General features: G+C 42.4%; 1 protein-coding gene across 28 annotated transcripts in view; it reads left to right on the top strand.

Annotated features, from left to right (window-relative positions):
• Positions 1-16321: 16321 nt before the first annotated feature.
• The window catches only part of CADPS (calcium dependent secretion activator), a 478503-nt gene continuing 477010 nt past the window's right edge, over positions 16322-17814 (top strand). For 5 of the 28 annotated variants that reach the window (XM_019823865.3, XM_045051786.1, XM_045051784.1 and 2 more), the window contains exon 1: positions 16330-17549. In XM_019823865.3, the coding sequence (XP_019679424.2) occupies positions 17100-17549 (450 nt within the window). In that variant the 5' untranslated portion in view covers positions 16330-17099. Of the gene's footprint in view, positions 17550-17814 lie in introns of all 28 variants that reach the window. The other 23 variants (XM_019823877.3, XM_045051796.1, XM_045051787.1 and 20 more) reach the window with 13 other exon arrangements.

The raw sequence follows: 17814 nt of genomic DNA, 5'->3' as shown, positions 1-17814 counted from the left end.
TTCAGTGAGTTTTAACTTAAATAGCTACGTGTGGCCAATGACATATTAGTACAGGTATAGAGCACCTCTCTGCTGTATGATTTTGCCAGAATTGTGAGTCCAGGAGCTAGATCCCTATTTCCATGTTTGGATGAATAAGAATTAGTCTCCCTCCTCCCCACCACCTTTTTTTAAAGTAGGCTCCATGCGCAGCACAGAGCCCAGTGCAGGGCTTTGAATTTATGACCCCAAGATCAAGACCTGAGTTGAGATCAAGAGTCCGATGCTTAACTGACTGAGCCATCCAGGCATCCCAAGAATTAGTAAACTTCATAGGAGAAACTGTGAAGTTAGACCGTCTAGGCTTGAAGCCCAGCTCTTCCATGTACTGTTTGTGTAACCTCTCTGTGCCTCAGTTTCTTTATCTGTAAAACGGAGTTTAAAAACTACAACTACTTCATAGCATTGTTGTAAGGAGTGAGGGTTTTAAAAGTACTTTACATAGTGCCCAGAATAGAGTAAAAATAATAAGGATATAGAAATGAACAAGATATATTTCCTATCCGCAAGAAGTTTTTTTTTTCACCACTGCTGTGTCTTTAGGATTTTTATTTATTACACTTCCCCCTATCCAATGAGTTTAAGTAGTATACATAGATGAAGCAGTATGAATCTAAGTCATATGTAGATCAGCAATATTTGCTGTGTGTGTGTGTGTGCATGCGCACTTATGCCTGTGTGCATGTGTGCATGTGTGTGTGTATAGCACCTGACACAGCACTTGGATATAGTAGGCACTCACTAATGAATAGTAGTTTTTCTCTTGTTGAATGACATCATGTGATATGCAGAGATAAAATGGACCAAACTTTTGCTGCAATCTTGGCCTTCTGCATCCTGGATTCTCTGGCAGGACAGGCGGGTGGTTCCATGATAGGGTTTGCTTTTCTGCTTCTCTTCTCTTGGCCCCTCATTTCAGGGGCTTCATGAGATTTGGGGACGTGAGGGCTCTGGGGGTGGTGGGTGTGTCCCCAAATCCAGAAGTTCATCAAGGGACTCAAAATCATCATTTGTTCTGTATTAATCAAGTTGCGTGTAGTAGTTGTTTTTTCTTTTTCCCAACCTCCACTGATTTTCTTCTGAGGACTGAACACTTATTTCCTTTAGAGAACCATACCTCCCCTCACAATTCACGTCCTTCAGTAGGTGATTCTGACTCTAAGAGCAGGCATGTGATTTTGGCCCAACTAATCAGAGCACTGCACGCCCTTGCCATGGCAATTGAGCATAAGGGACATTTGGCCCAAATCAATCCAATGAAGTTCAAGTCAAAACTTCTGGGAAACTCTTGTAAAGAAAGAATGTGTTTCTTTGCAAAGGACATATACAGAAAGGACATCATCTGGAATTTTCAGGGGACATTACATGGAGAAGGCCTGACCTGGAGTAAAGTCAACCCAAAGCAAAGCAACACTGAAAGACAAAGGGTCTGACCCTGGAAGATTTACTTCTCTTGAGCTCTGGCCCACCTGTGCCTGAAGTTCTGTTGCTACGTTTATGTTGATGAGCCCAGACTTCCGTTTTCTTACTTAAACCACTTTGAGTTGAGTTTCTGTTTTTTATAACCAAAGCAGGATGTTCCCTCTGCCATTTTCTTCGTGCTAACGGTGTTGTTCCCAGCAACTCTGCAGGAGTAGAGGCCAGATGACCCGCACCCCCCTTCCCATGGTAGCAGCCTCTGGAACCCTAATCATAAAAGACCAAATGGCAAAAGTTACTCACATGCTCATGGCAGCAATTTTAATGATGTCCTGTGTGGGGCTGACCCTAGGAAGGGATTCTAAAAAGGGCTTTGCTTATGTAATTTAAATTCTTAAAATAACTGTAGATTGAATCTGAGAATCCCGCAGGGCTGCTGACTGCCTAACCTGGGATGGAGAGGTCAGAGAATCTCAGTGAATGAAAAATAGGCTGACAGCAAAATAGGCTAAGAGCAAAATCATCTCTTATCCTCGGCAGAGCATAAGAGTGGGTCAGGACTCCAAGTGGCAAATTAGTGACTTTGCATTTATTTAACGACTTCTCAAAAATACTGTCAGCAGCACAGGAGGAGAGCTGACCCATTTCTGAGTCTGGAATCGATAGACTAATAAAAGTAATCCTTAAAAATAGCTTTTCCTTCTTAAAATACACTTCCCATTGAGCAGCACCCAGAAGAAAATTTTTATCTGGGCCCTGACTCATTTTTCTATGGTTGAAACAGAGTAAGACAGAAGCTTTAGTATACTGGGAGGTTATTTGCCTGGATACTGTGCACAGGGGTTCCGTTCCTGAGTGGAGGCTCCAGCCCGGGTTTCCTGGTTCTCCTTAGTGAGCCAGCTCCTCCTCCTCCCTCAGGTTGGGAAGGGGGCAAGGCCACAGAGGCTCCCAGACTCACTTCGCCAAGAGCCCAAGAGCGATGTATCTGGTGTTCACATCCTGTTCCCATCAAACTGAAACCTGGAACCTGGAGAGTAAGAAGTGGCCTGGAGTGCCAAGAATGACAACTTGGAACAGGGAAGGGAAGTCCTCTGGCTGCTTAGATTATCCTGGGGCTTGAGTGGTGAGGAAAGAGAGAAGAAACCAATCTTCAGAAGAAGGCAAACCCTTCAGGACTGGTTGTGATCTGTGGACAATGTAATTTTCTTGGGTTTGGGTATCTCCTTTAACTTGCTAGCATGACACTGACATTGAGACCCCCTTGTGGTTGTTTTTTCCCCCCAAGGAATTTCTTTCCTACATACGCAGAAGAAAATGTCTTTCTTCCATGTTCTATACAGCGTTTCCTGTACAAGCAATAGTTTGGGATCTATATCCCATCTCCTCTATCCATATGTCATGGTAATGAAAATCCCCTAAGCGGTGTTTCTCAAAGGGAAGACGTAGACTATTGGCAGCAATTCTTCCTAGGGCATCTGACAAAAATGCATATTGCAAAAACCCACCACAGACCTAATACATCAAAAACTAGGGGGACAAGGCCCAGAAATTTCCATCTTTGAGATTATTTCCAGGCATCCTTTATGCGCACTCAAATTTGAACCCCACGACCCAATGGTAAGAACAGGTGTTTTGAGTTGCCATGAGCAGATGCAGAGTAGAGGCCTCTAACGCCCTCTGATGTTCATGGGAAGTCCCACGTGAAGGTGTGATGTTCGAATTTGAGGGGGGGGCAGTAAGAAACTAAGGACAGAAGTCCTATAATTCTGTATTTTTCTTCCCACCTCATTATCAGAGCAGTTAGGTCCTGTTTTTCCCTAGTTCATGGGGAGAGGTTTACCTAAGCAATTCCAGAAGCTGCAAGTTTCTTTCCAAATTCAACTCAAAGTCACTTTCATGAAATTTGTGGTTAATACTATTTGTGGACTTTAAAGGTTTGGCTGCCTCTTGTGCCACCAGCGATGGCAGTGTGCTATGAGAAATATCTTATTACAGACCATACTCTGCATTTTTGGTAATGGGGACAGAGGTGATTTTACAGCCATACCTTTTGAGCTCTGAGGCTAAATGAGGCCCATGGGAGGGACAAAGGAAAACTGAAAATCTGTTTCAAGATTTCTTAACTGGAATTTGGAAAGTTTGGGAAATAGGTACTAGAAATAATTAAAGGGATATGGAGTACAAAATGATTAACAGATGTGAACTGAACCGAAGGGTCTTTCTAAGAAACAGACAGGATAAGGCAAGAGTTGTCCATAATGGTATTTTGATGGTGTCTCGGGGCACCTGGGTGGCTCAGTGAGTTAAGCAACCGACTCTTGATTTCAGCTCAGGTCATGATCTCAGGATTGTGGGATCGAGCCCTGCATCAGGCTCTGTGCTGAGCCTGCTTCAGATTCTCTCTCTCCCTCTCTCTCTCTCTCTCTCTCTTTGCCCCCCTCCCCCACTCATGCTCTCTCTCTCTCAAATGAAGTTTAAAATAATTTGAACGGTGTCTCATGGAAGCAGTCAGTATAAAAGTGGTAAAATGCCTGACCCCACAATATCAAATACCTTTACTAAGAAGCCCTCCCCTAAAGTGAAGAAATTGAAAAAGAAAAAAAAAAAAAAAGCAAAAGGAGCGTCCTGAGCTGTGCTCTTGTTGGTAGTTGCTGAATTTACCAGGAGTATGGAGAAAAAAAAGTATGTGATGATTATGATGAGATCCAGTACATCCATTTCCTGACCCTTACTTTTTAATCCTTAGAATGATGCTATGAAGTAAATACCGTAACAAAGGAAACTTGGGACCTGAAACATTGAGTAACTTGCTGAAGACACAGGCATTTATCATGTATTGTGGCCAGGATCTGAATCCAGGTTACTGTGCTAATGGTAGCCTTTATGATGAGTGGAATCCAAACTGCAAGCAAGGAGCAATCCTTGAAGCTCATCTGCCCTACAGTGTACTGAGATGTCTAATAGCACAAATTCAAATCAAGACCACAAGGCACTTGTTAGCAAAAAAGTGAGAGACAACACATAAAGCCCTTAGTGTCTGCACAGATTAAGCAAGCACCCCATAATAGTAACGTTCGTCATCATTATTATCATCCACATTTATCATTATGATCATTACTATTATTCCCAAAAGGGGCCAAATTTTAAGGTTGCTTAACCTTAGAATTCTCTAGAGCTAACAATGAAAGTCTAGATTAAAACTAGAAAAACAAAGCAGGTGGTGAGTAGATTCAACTGCTGTAGGAAATTTCTGCATGGCTCAGTATTCGCTAGAGGCTCAGTATTAGCTAGAGAGTGACAGAGGAGGGTTTTGAGCCCAGGCCTGATTCCAGTATCTGAGCAGATCCTTCCATATCCAGTTCTGGTCTTTGCCCTTGAGCCTCTGCTCACATATTTCTCCTTGCCCAGAAATCCCCACGTTCCCCTTCTTTTAGAAAGATATTGCCTTAAACTCTTTCTGGAACTATCATAGAGACATATTTCAAAGTAGAGAGTCTCCCCAGATCACCATCTTTGGTACATTTTCTATCTTTCCGACATACGGGACTAGAGCCTGTTGTCTGTTGTCAGCTCTGCTTTTCTAGTTCGTCATAGACCACTTAAGGTCTAGTTCTTATAGACCACTCAAGGTCTATAGCTCTATCCTTGAACCTTCCAGAGGACATTATCATTTTTTCCTTTATTGGCTTTATTCCCAAATAGACTGTGAGTCCTTTGGGAGCAAAACACTTGGCTCAAGATCTAACACAGAAGCTGGTATATAATAGGGGCCCGATGCATCTTTAATAAATTGATGAAAAAAATCATTGAACTCTAACGTCAAGAGTTACTTAACAAGTTATTAGAAGTCCCCATATACCTGCCATGAATGATAAGGATTACCGGAGCCTCAGCTCACAACATCTAACTTAAATGACAAGTAATGCTGGTCCCAGTGGTTAAAAACACATCCACGTTTTAATGAAAGGAATTGAAATGCCTTTGAGGTTCTGGAACATACTTTCAGGGTGCATCCACCAGAACTCTTGGCTTATTTAAGATTTCACATATAATTCTTGTCACTTAGCATCCCCAGGCTTGAAAATTGGCTCATGCTGAAAGGAATCTCTGGGGTAAGAGAAAATCCTGATTCCCTGATATGCTCCAACAGGGACAGAAGGGTGGCAGTCTCATTTCCTGCCAACTTTTTAAATTATGAATATTTTGGTATGATGATAAGTAAGTGAGACAAACCTACCAGGGAATCAAATAACCCAGGAACATGAAAACATAGATTATTGTTTTCCTTCCCTTTTTCTCTCAAGTTGATTTGTTTTGCCTTTGTAAAAGAAAATAAGGTCAGGTGGCAAAAAAATTGCTTTGGGAAATTTAAGTCTACAAAATCATAGTAAAAGGAAATTTATTCTCTCTTACTCAGTCACACTATCCAAATGCATAACTCTGCTCTGGTTTCCTTAGAATTATGGGCAAATTATTTGAGTAGTTTAAGATCTCTTTTATACTATGAAAAAAAAAAAGTCACCCTGCTTGATACCCGCCCTCCCCACCCCCCAAATACCTTTCCAGATTAAGGTAAACTCTTTAGGAAACACCTCTTTGAAATATTCATGGTAAAATATAGACTGTAAAAAAAAATCCTAATTCAGAACAATAATGGAGGTGAGAACAGACTTCCTTTTAAGTTTCTGGAGTGAAATAAAAAAGCTTGGATTTTATGGCATCTTTTTGTAGTAATCTAAAACACGGTTTTTGTTATGTTAATGAAACACACACTACGATTTGAGGACTCACTATATTTTCCTTTCATACAAAAGCACTCTCAGAATCCAGACAGATTAGGTTAGGGCAAAGACTACCTTTCCCATCACCATTTTATAAGCAAATCTTCCAACATCTAGCATATGTTAGTTGAATTAATGAGAGCAATAAACAAAGAAACCAAGATTAGCAGTGAATGCACTCAATGGAAAACTTCATCTTACTCTAAAATCTTCTCTCCTTTTTTTGTCATTTGAATGTTATTGCTAAATATAAGATAAGAATGCTTTCTTGTATACTTCCCTTTATGTTCCACAGACTTTATGTTCACAGACTTTCTGACTCACCCCTATTCATGATCAAACACAAATTTCACAAAAGGTTTAATTGCATCTAGACTTTAATAAATATTCCATTTGGGATCTGCAAATAAGACTATAGGAAGGTGGGGGAATCTTTTTATTATGCAAATATAAGCTAGGGGAAGCTCTTTCTGAAAGCGATTTTGCTGAGCCCTCAAAAAGCAATGTTTGAATGGCCTTTTCTTTCTTTTTTTCTTCCAGGAATGTCAACCTCATTACAAGTCTGGTTATAACATCCTTATTTCATGGTCCTTTGGCAAATAAGTTCTTCTGGAGATGAATTTTGACAGAATATAAAACGATAACTTCATGTATTTGTATACACTGTCTCAAATGAAGCACTTTATTCAGGTTGGAAGGTAATGTTTTTTTTTATTATTTTTTTTTAATGTTTATTTATTTATTTATTTATTTTAATTTTTTTTTTAATTTTTTTTTCAACGTTTATTTATGTTTTTTGGGACAGAGAGAGACAGAGCATGAACGGGGGAGGGGCAGAGAGAGAGGGAGACACAGAATCGGAAACAGGCTCCAGGCTCTGAGCCATCAGCCCGGAGCCCGACGCGGGGCTCGAACTCACGGACCGTGAGATCGTGACCTGGCTGAAGTCGGACGCTTAACCGACTGCGCCACCCAGGCGCCCCAATGTTTATTTATTTTTGAGACAGAGAGAGACAGAGCATGAATGGGGGAGGGTCAGAGAGAGGGAGACACAGAATCTGAAACGGGCTCCAGGCTCTGAGCTGTCAGCATAGAGCCCGACGCGGGGCTCGAACTCACGGACCGCGAGATCATGACCTGAGCCGAAGTTGGCCGCTTAACCGACTGAGCCACCCAGGCGCCCCGGAAGGTAATGTTCTTGATAACAAAGTGGAATTTTTGTAGAAACTTTTCCAATAGGACCTGTCCTCTGAGGAAGGCAAATGCTGGACATATCTCTTTTAGTCTGCCCATTCAGTGGACAGAAATTCATATATAATGATAATTGCTTTCATTTCCTGAACATGTGCCACATATTGTGCTAAGCATTTTAGATGATAAACTTGATTAACTTTCACAAAAATCCTTTGCATTATTGGCACTTTCGTTGCCACTTTAAAGGTTGAAGAACTGAGGGGCACCTGGGTGGCTCAGTTGGTTAAGCACCCAACTTTGGCTCAGGTCATGACCTCACTGTTAGTGAGTTCAAGCCCCACCCCAGGCTCTGTGCTGACAGCTCAGAGTTGGAACCTGCTTCAGATTGTGTGTCTCCCTCTCTCTCTGCCCCTCCCCTGCTTGCTCTCTGTCTCTTTCTCAAAAATAAATAAACATTAAAAAAATTTTTAAGAAAAATAAAATGATAAAGGTTGAAGAACTGAGGATCAAAGAAGCAACTGTCTTTTTACCAGGTCACATAGCTGGTAGAACCAGGATTTGAACCCAAGTTCAAATGCAAAATTTGGTGTTTTAGATTCTTTTGCGTATCTTTAGATTCTGTTTGCGTATCTTCTTTCTTTGGAGAAACAACTCAGTTAATAAAACAGGAGGTACCTAGGCATATTTTACTCGGTGAGTCATTTCTTTAAGAATTTGGAGAAACAATAAACCATGGCAATAACAAAGGTATTTATGCACCCCAAAAGACCAAATGTTTGACTCTGGGACTATATCAGTACTTACGGAATATAAAGTTGATATGCAGATGTTAGCAGTTTGCCTTTATCACCTAGATAGATGCCAGTTAATTTGGGAAAACTTAGGGAAAAAACCAAACCCTTAGCAGGCTACAATCGTACCTATTTTTTAACTAGTTCCTCCTTTGGCAGATTAATTTTAAAGTCATATATTTTGTATCATGAATGTGGGCACAGTTTGAACATTCACCCGTTTTCATCTGCCAGCTAGTAAGATGTCAGCCAGGAACTGAAGACTCAGTCGCCCTTGATAGCCCTGAAAAAATAATTGAGCCCCATGATGGGAAGTTACTCCATGATGAAGTCATTCCCGCTGTCTGTCAAGTCACTAGAGGTTATACTCATGCATGGGAGGGAAAAAAATGATTACTCCGTTTTATGTGATTACACGCCCTATTGCCTAAAGGCATCATCACACACGCATTGTTTTCCCTTTTCCGCACATTTTCTGAAGCAATCAAATGGGTTATGGCCACTGCAGGGTAAATGCGCTGTTTTAACGTCTTACTGGCAGACAGTACAGAAAAAGTACTGGTGACTCATAGGAGTCTCATTTTGTTGTGCCGTATAAATAATAATGCAAAGAAAGAGAAGGACTTATGATTTCGGTCTATTTGCAGTGTCTCCACTGTGAGTTGACTTTGAGTGCAGAACATTCTTTAAACATTTATTACATTTCCTGTGATGAGTTGATGAAATGCAGATTGATTTTCACTAATTTGGGGGGCGCCTGGGTGGCTCAGTCAGTTAAGAGTCTGACTTCAGCTCAGGTCACGATCTCGCGGTCTGTGAGTTCGAGCCCCGCGTCGGGCTCTGGGCTCATGGCTCGGAGCCTGGATCCTGCTTCCGATTCTGTGTCTCCCTCTCTCTCTGCCCCTCCCCCGTTCATGCTCTGTCTCTCTCTGTCTCAAAAATAAATAAACACTAAAAAAAAAAAGTTAAAAAAAAAAAGATTTTCACTAATTTGGGGGAAATCTGTACAGGGGTGGTTTTATGGCATGAAGTAATATTGCTCTGCAAAGAAGGGGAGAAAAGTATCTCTATGGTAGTTGATGTGCCTGCTCAAACACATTCCAAGGGCTCTCCTTAAAATCCTAGCCAACTCTTCAAGTTTTCCACTTTGCCCCATCTCTCACTTAACTCTTCTCTTACGCTGAGACACCTTCTAAAAATGTAGTAGAACAAAATATCAGAATGGGTGGAGCAGGGGTTGGGGGTGGGTATTAAATCTACATTGGAAGATCACAACATCCACTCCCTCCAAGACTTGTGTTGTCCCTCTTGTGTTGATTCTCATAGCCTACCACAGCTTTCCAGAGCTAACTTGCCTTTCTTTTGAGGGGCAAGAGGTTTTTCAAGGGCTTCAGTGAACCATGTCCCCTCCCCACCTTCCCAAAACAAACACAAACAAACAAATAAACAAACAAAAAACAAGGGCCTGGCCTTGTTATTCGGAATAAAATTTTGTAATGGTTATCGAGAGCATCACCATCTCCCCTGGCATTGATTGGAAGCTTACTATGAGCTAGACTTTGTTGTAAGCACATTCATGCATTAATTCATCATCTTCCTCAAAGACATTGCCAAGTAAAGTGCCAGAATTCCAAATAAATATACCTGGTAGAGACCCACTATTAAAAACCAAGTACAGAGGTTCATCCAGATTCTTGGTTGCAGGATAATCAGGGAGGGAGCTGAGAGCCTGAGCCCCTTGGTGAAAGGTGGTAGCTTGGACTGTGATCTTGCAGGGAGAAAGGCAAGTTTCTGGCTCTCTGCCAGGGTGTTTTCCTACTTCCTATCTCCTCAAGAAGAGGGCATATTAATCAGATTTATTAGATGATACACGCCAGTTGAGGCATATTTATGAGTGGGCAGGTCACTGTGCATTAAAGAGCTATGGCACCCATATATATCTCTTCTGTTTTCTTTTTCCATGTGCTGGAGTGAGTGGATTCAAGGCCTGCAATCTTGGGGCATGCCTATCTCTCTTTTTTTTCAGGCATGCCTAATGGTATGAATTGTTATTTCAGTTTCCTGTGTCTTGAAACTGGCCAGAAAGTAGTAAAACATCAAAATGTGAATTCTGCACTATGAAGGTAGAGGTTCTGCTTAAAGTATAAAATATGCATTTCACTTGAGCATTATCAGAGTTCTGTGCAGGGGGCCCAGTAATCATCATAGTGGCATTGTGATATTCATTGGCGTTTCTCCTTGCATGTCTCTCCCAAGAGCTATACAGGACAAAGGATGGTGAAAGAACAGGATTTGTACACTCATAAGTATGTGGTTGGAGTATCCCAAACGCTGTCACAATGGAACCTGAGGTTCTTATAGAAGTCCACTGCTCCTCATGACAAGTCATTAGGTACAACTTGTAAGTGAAAAATAACAGCATGTCATTATCTCCCTAAATATTCTTTTGGAAACACACCGGGCAGGAAGTCCCTTCTGATGAAAGAAACAAGAGCAGAATAATGGCACTTTTACCGACAAGGGGCTGGAATAATGGACTCTACTATGGAAGCGGAATCGGTGTCACTCTGTGAAGAAGAGAAAGAGGAAGAAGGACACTCTTATGAGCAAAACCCAGGCCTTAATCTATGAAATTTCCCTTTACTAGCTTGGTTTGGCATGTAGGTGAGTAGATCTAATTTAGAGCATTTTCCCCCAATATGTGCATCTTCATAGACGCCTGGCCTAGATGATAGTATCAGGACCCCCTTCATTAGAACCCATGCTTACATTTTAATTTACTTTCTCTTCATTCACCAAGCCTCTCTCAATCTTTTTCCTATTCCTTTCTTCCTCTAAAAGATGAGGTATTTAAAAGAGCTGTTTGGGGGCGCCTGGGTGGCGCAGTCGGTTAAGCGTCCGACTTCAGCCAGGTCATGATCTCGCGGTCTGGGAGTTCGAGCCCCGCGTCAGGCTCTGGGCTGATGGCTCAGAGCCTGGAGCCTGTTTCCAATTCTGTGTCTCCCTCTCTCTCTGCCCCTCCCCTGCTCGTGCTCTGTCTCTCTCTGTCCCAAAAATAAATAAACGTTGAAAAAAAAATTTTTTTTAATAAATAAATAAATAAATAAATAAATAAAATAAAAGAGCTGTATGTTTCAGGGTAGCCCAAACTGAAGGAATTTGCTATTTTCAATTATTTAAAACTGAAATCAAATGTGTTAATATAAAAACACCCTGATTTCAGTTATTCCTATGTACGATCCCCAGAAAACTTCCCAGTCTAAAGCTAATTAGAAACAATTAAATATAACTCAGATCATCAACTCAGAAAATCTTGTTGAGAAGGTGAAGACATAAGGATAGCAGCATTTATCAAAGTAAGCCAAATTGGAGAATTTGGCAAATCCAGTAAATTATCTACTTAATATCTTATATGGCAACAGATATGAGGGTCCTTTTTTTCTCTTTGATATGCTGGCCTATCGCCATATCCATGTCAATGCAAAAGACTCAATTCTCCACACAGGGCCCTGTCAACACTAGAATATATTGCATTTCACTCTACACCATAGCCCCCCACTTCAATTAAAAGATACTGTGTATGTAAGAAATGTGATTACCCTTGTGAATAGTTGGCTTTCAGAATTCAAGTCAAATATTTATTGTAAAATATGTTTTTCCATTTTTCATTATCTTAACTAATAAGGTGGTTTTCCAAAAGCAATTCCTGTAAGTAGTATTATTTTATCATTCTAAAACATGCCTTATTGCCTGGAGTGAAAGACAATGGTTTTGTGTGGCTTGATTTTATTATTTTTAATTCTATGATTATCCTTTCACTCCATCATAACTCCCTTCATGTAACTTTAGTAAGATTGATCAAATGATAAAGAGTAATGATGAAGGGTAGGTTTCTCACAGAAAATAACCATTTGTCTAAGTCCCTGAAAATACTATCCAAAACAAGACAGAGATCAATTAAATAAATAGGCAAATATTATTTAAGGATTACTTTTTAATCATTTTATTTAAGGATTAAATTAATATTATTTAAGGATCTATTCCTGGATTTTTTGGTGTGTTTAATGTTGTTTTTCCTTTTGATTATCCGTGCCCAAGTTCTGGTCATCTCATTTATTACAAGTCCTTCTCTCAGCAGTTGAAAAAAAATGTTCAAACCTAAAATCTGTTGAAAATTTTAATTCCAGTATAATTAATATACACTGTTGTATTAGTTTCAGGTGTGCAATATAGTGAGTCAACAATGCTACACATTACTCAGTGCTTGTCATGATGAGTGTATTCTTTTTTTTTTTTTAATATTTATTTATTTTTGAAAGAGAGAGAGAGAAAGAGAGCAGGAACAGGGGAGGAACAGACAGGGAGGGAGACAGAGAATCCGAAGCAGGCTCTGGGCTCTGAGCTGTCAGCACACAACCTGATGTGGGACTTGAACTCACGAACCATGAGATCATGACCTGAGCTAAAGTCAGACGCTTAACTGACTGAGCCATCCAGGCACCCCATGATGAGTGTATTCTTAATCCCCATGATCTATTCCACCCATTTCCCTACCCACCTCCCCTCTGGTAACCATCACTGGTTCTCGGTAGTTAAGAGTCTTTTTTTTTTTTTTTTTTGCCTCTTTTTCTCCCCTTGTTTGTTTCTTAAATTCCACATATGAATAAAATCCTATAGTATTTGTCTTTCTCTGACTTATTTCACTTAGCATTATACTCTCTAGCTCTATCCATGTCATTGCAAATGGCAAGATGGCATTTTTTTTTAATGGCTAAATGATATTCTATTGTATATGTATACCACATATTTTTTATCCATTCATCGCTTGATGGATACTTGAGATGTTTCCATAATTTGGCTGTTGTAGATAATGTTGCAACTAAACATAGGAGTACATAGAACTTTTCAAATTAATGTTTTCATATTCTTTGGGTAAATACCAGTAGTGGAATTAATGGATCATATGGTAATTCTATTTTTAATTTGTTGACAAATACTTTTAATATAACATTTAATTTAATTTTCTTGTCATTCCAAGGAAAGTGAATACAACTGACACCAAAGCGTCTATCAGTTGCCAATAACTCTGATATCTCCTCATACTTGTAGCCTTTTACATGATCACAGAAAACCCTTCGGAAAACAATGGAGAAACTCTAGGTCGAAATAAGAAAAACTCGGGTTAGTGTTTCAGTCATTTCCATCCTCTAGACTTTTGCTTTCAGTAGGGGAGACTTCAAAATCAATATTATAACTTCTGCTTTCATGATATGGTTTCCAGATGCCTGACTAAAATTTATTCCATCACCTTGAGGTTATTCAAATTTCCTACAAAGCAGAACTGGATGTGGGGGGCAAACATGTAAACATCTATAATAACTTATTTGTGGGCACCTGGGTGGTACAGTTTAGTGTTTGACTCTTGATTTTGGCTCAAGTCATGATCTCACAGTCATGAGTCATGAGATCTGTGCTGACAGTGTGGAGCCTGCTTGGGATTCTCTCCCTCTCTCTCTTCCCCTCCCCTGTTCACATGCTATCTCTCTCTCAAAATAAATAAACATTTAAGAGAAAAATAAATAAAATAACTTATTTGAGGATATAGATACTTGTCTGTATCAGAATCTATGGTAGAATTATATTTTGAAAAATAAAAACATGGATATTAACAAAAGGTAGACAGATATTAAGAGCCTTTGGATGTGTTCTGGGGTTATTTTTGTTCTTGTTCATCAAAATTTGTATCTAGGAAAGCCACGACTCTTGGTTTAAGTGTCTAAGGAGCTCTGGTTGGCATATCTTATCATTAGCAGTAGCAAAGAGCTATAATATCCCCAAGGACTTTGAGTTAACTTTTAGCTAAGGTAAAAGATATCTTTGAAAGGATGTACATTTTAAAAGACTCTTGTCTTGAAAGAGGAAGGGGAAGGGGTAGAGAGAGAGGGAGATACAGAATTGGAAGCAAGCTCTAGGCTCTGAGCTGTCAACACAGACTCTGACATGGGGCTTGAACCCACGAACCGTGAGATCATGACCTGAGCCACAGTTGGATGCTTAACCAGCTGAGCCACCCAGTATCCCCCTTTTGTTTTAATTTTTTTTAAGTATTATAAAATTTCTGTAAGCCTCTCTGATTGAAAACCCATGAGATTGAGAAGATCATTAGATTTTATCTAAACAATGTCACCTTTAATATCCAAATCATAGGTTTATATGATTAACAAAACATAGACACTGAATTTTTGTTTTAATGAGTATAATTGGGGAAAATACCCCATAAATGGCAAAAGAATTTGTAAAAATACTACGGTAAACAAAACTTTATTATAGCAATTGAGAAATTCCAAAAGGTTCTGAAGACAGAATCATGGTCACTCTTCTCCAATGTCTAATGTGGTAATACTTAAATACCTCAGCTTGCTTAAAGAAGAAATTTAAACGGTAAATGGCCTTTGTTTGGCCTTGAAGAGCACTCCCTCCTCAAATCACCATATTCTCCCTGGGTAACTTAGTTCATTTTTGTGTCCTAAACATAATCCCTCCCCTTGGCTAAATGCATTATTATCTCAGCTCTTCTTATTTTCGTCACACCCCCCCTTACCTACCCATACCCCGTCTCCATAGCACTCTGTATCTTACTTGGTCCCTTGTCTTATCAGTATGGGTTTGCAATTGTTCCACTTGTAATGTCTTCTCTCTTTGCCATTCATTCATACGGTTCCTTCCTTTGAAATTTAACTCTTTTCTTTAAGAAACACTGGATTTTTTTCCATTCCTGGCTGTCTCATTCATGCAAGCTTTTAGCAGTTTACTAACTTGGATTTGTTGATATGTTGCCTTGAAAAAGTGCTGTCAATCTTTTTCACATGTTTATGTTGTATCTCCCAAAGGAGATTATAGACTGTTTAGGAGAATGTCTTTTAAAAATTCCATCTACCCCAAGCAACTAGAACAATGTTCACTCCATGAAAACGTGCTGAATACAGGTTGTTGATTGATCGGCCTACTATATTTTCTTTTCCAGGGAAAGCAGTCCCCCATGATTTGAGTATCTTTCACTTCTTTAGAATGATTAAAAAGTGAGGACTGCAAAATTGTAGTAACTTCCACATTGCTGGATTATTTATTTTAAATTGATACAGAATGTGTGATGGCTATAGCAGTTACGTCCTCACGATGAGAATGGTCGTGAAGTCAAATATAAGCTATACGTATATTACTTATTTCAAAACCTCAAACAGAATTGTTGGAGTTAATGTGGAGCTAAATGGTGTTTTGCGTCCCTTCTTAGCTCTCAAATTAGCTAGAAAGCTTCACTTGAATGTCAAAGCCTACTGTAAAACTCATGGTAAATTTGAAAATACATCAAGACAGAATGTGATGTAAACTTTAAATTCACGCTGCACTTTTACAATAAACTCCCACGAGTATCTAGGAATAATCAGAGCATTAGAAAAATGCATAAATATAGGAGATGGGGGCGGGAGGAGGTGGAGAAAGGTCTCTGGATCGCCTAAGATCCGAGGGTGGCTGGCGCTGGTTTGTTTTCAATCCATCTGCGGGTCGCTGATTAGATTCAGCACGCTGGCCAGCTCCCTTGTCCGCTGGGTTTATTGGCCTAAGTGAAAGGAGCAGGAAGGCACCATCTGCTGCTTTGAATTAATAGATAACCGAGAAGCAGTGATGAAGACAGTAGGACAGAGTCAACATATCGGATGTTGACGCCGCTGAGTTCTTGGGGTGTCTTTGTCTGATCGCTGGGCCCCCACTCCTCCACCCAAATCCTCCCGCAGCCAGAAAAGAGAAAGGGCTGAGCAACCAGAAACCCTTCCATTTCTCTGGTATGCTTACCTCAGCAGAAAGTGTTCCCAGTTCTTGGAATTGAAGAATATTCATCATAGCTTTCGCGGGGTGGGCAAGGGCGGGGCTTCTACTTAAACAGTTGAGCTGCATGGTCCCTACACCAATCAACTCAAAATTTGATTCACTTTTATTTTAATGAACGGGTGTATGTAAATTGGTGGAATCAAAGTTTACACAGGTGGGACCAACATGCTGCTAAGCCCCACTGCCTCCACGCCCCAGGTGTGAAGAAGCCTGGGGGAAAGGAGGTAGACTCTTTCTCATAAGGCATCTCACCGACTTCCTCTTAGCCAGACCTCTGGAATAAGCGTCTCCAAATAGACCGCCCACTCTTCGCTAACAAGAAGTCTTCACTGGCTTGTCTATTTCTTCCTCCCCCAAGAACTTTTTGTCCGTGGGAGGGTGAGACAGGTCGAGGCAATGACAACTGGTTATCAAGAAAGAAATTATCCACCAAGGGGAGAGAGTGAGGAGTGTGGGAAAGTGTTAGGGTCGGTACTGAAGCTCTGAGACTAGCGGGCCGCTCCACGCTCTCCAGGCTCTAGCCTTCTGCAGCCACCCTTTACGCAGCGGACACGGGAGAGTTAAGCCAATAAACACGTAAGCGCCGCTCCCTCCCCAATCGGCAAGATGCCTCTTAGGCTCTTGGCTGCATCGACAGCTTGCAACACTCGGCATCTTTTCTGGAGGCGCCTCCTTCAGCGGCTGCAGATGGTATCCGGCTGCGAGCTCGGGGCTCGCAATTGATTCTCCCCCTTGCCCACCTCGGGTCCACGGACGCACTTCTCCCTTCCCCTCCTCCCCTCGCGCTCCTGGGTCTGAGCCCAGCTCGGGATCGCCGGGCAGAGGAAGCAGTCGCGGCGGCGGCGGCGGCTGAGCAGCAGTGCCCGCTCCCTGATTTGGGGAGAAGCGCCCATCCCGGAGAGCCGACCCCCAGCTGCCTCCAGCGCCTCCCATCTTTTGCACCCCTAGCCCGGGGCTCCAAGGACCACCCCCCTCCCCGGGCGCCACCATGCTGGACCCTTCGTCCAGCGAAGAGGAATCGGATGAGATCGTGGAGGAGGAGAGCGGCAAGGAGGTGCTCGGCTCGGCCGCGTCCGGCGCGCGCCTGTCTCCCAGCCGCACCAGCGAGGGCTCGGGCGGCGGCAGCGGCGCCGGGCTTGGGGGCGGCGGCGGTGCCGGCGCCGGAGCCGGGGTGGGCGCCGGCGGCGGTGGGGGCAGCGGCGCGAGCAGCGGCGGCGGGGCCGGGGGGCTGCAGCCCAGCACCCGCGCCGGTGGCGGCCGGCCCTCCAGCCCCAGCCCGTCGGTGGTGAGCGAGAAGGAGAAGGAGGAGTTGGAGCGGCTGCAGAAGGAGGAGGAGGAGAGGAAGAAGAGGCTGCAGCTCTATGTGTTCGTGATGCGCTGCATCGCCTACCCCTTCAACGCCAAGCAGCCCACCGACATGGCTCGCCGGCAGCAGAAGGTAGGTGCGCCTGGGAGGCCCCGGGAGCGGCGCCGGGACGTCGCCAGACGGGCGGGGCGAACAATGGGAGCTGGCGGCGCAGCTGGCGAGGAGGAGCAGAAGCAGGAGACCGCGCCCTGGGGAAGGGGCTACGAGGCCCTCTCTCCGCGGCCGGGCCGGGCCCAGCTCCGAGCGCGCCTGGAGCTGCCCAGGACCGGCGAGGAGCCCGGACCTCAGCGCCGCGTGTCCCCACCCGGGCGAGCGGGGGAGCTAGGCGGGCAGGTCC

The sequence above is a fragment of the Felis catus genome, chromosome A2 (genome assembly GCF_018350175.1).
Source record: "Felis catus isolate Fca126 chromosome A2, F.catus_Fca126_mat1.0, whole genome shotgun sequence".
In the NCBI taxonomy this organism is placed as follows: Eukaryota; Metazoa; Chordata; class Mammalia; order Carnivora; family Felidae; genus Felis; species Felis catus.
This window is presented reverse-complemented; position numbering and strand designations above follow the sequence as displayed.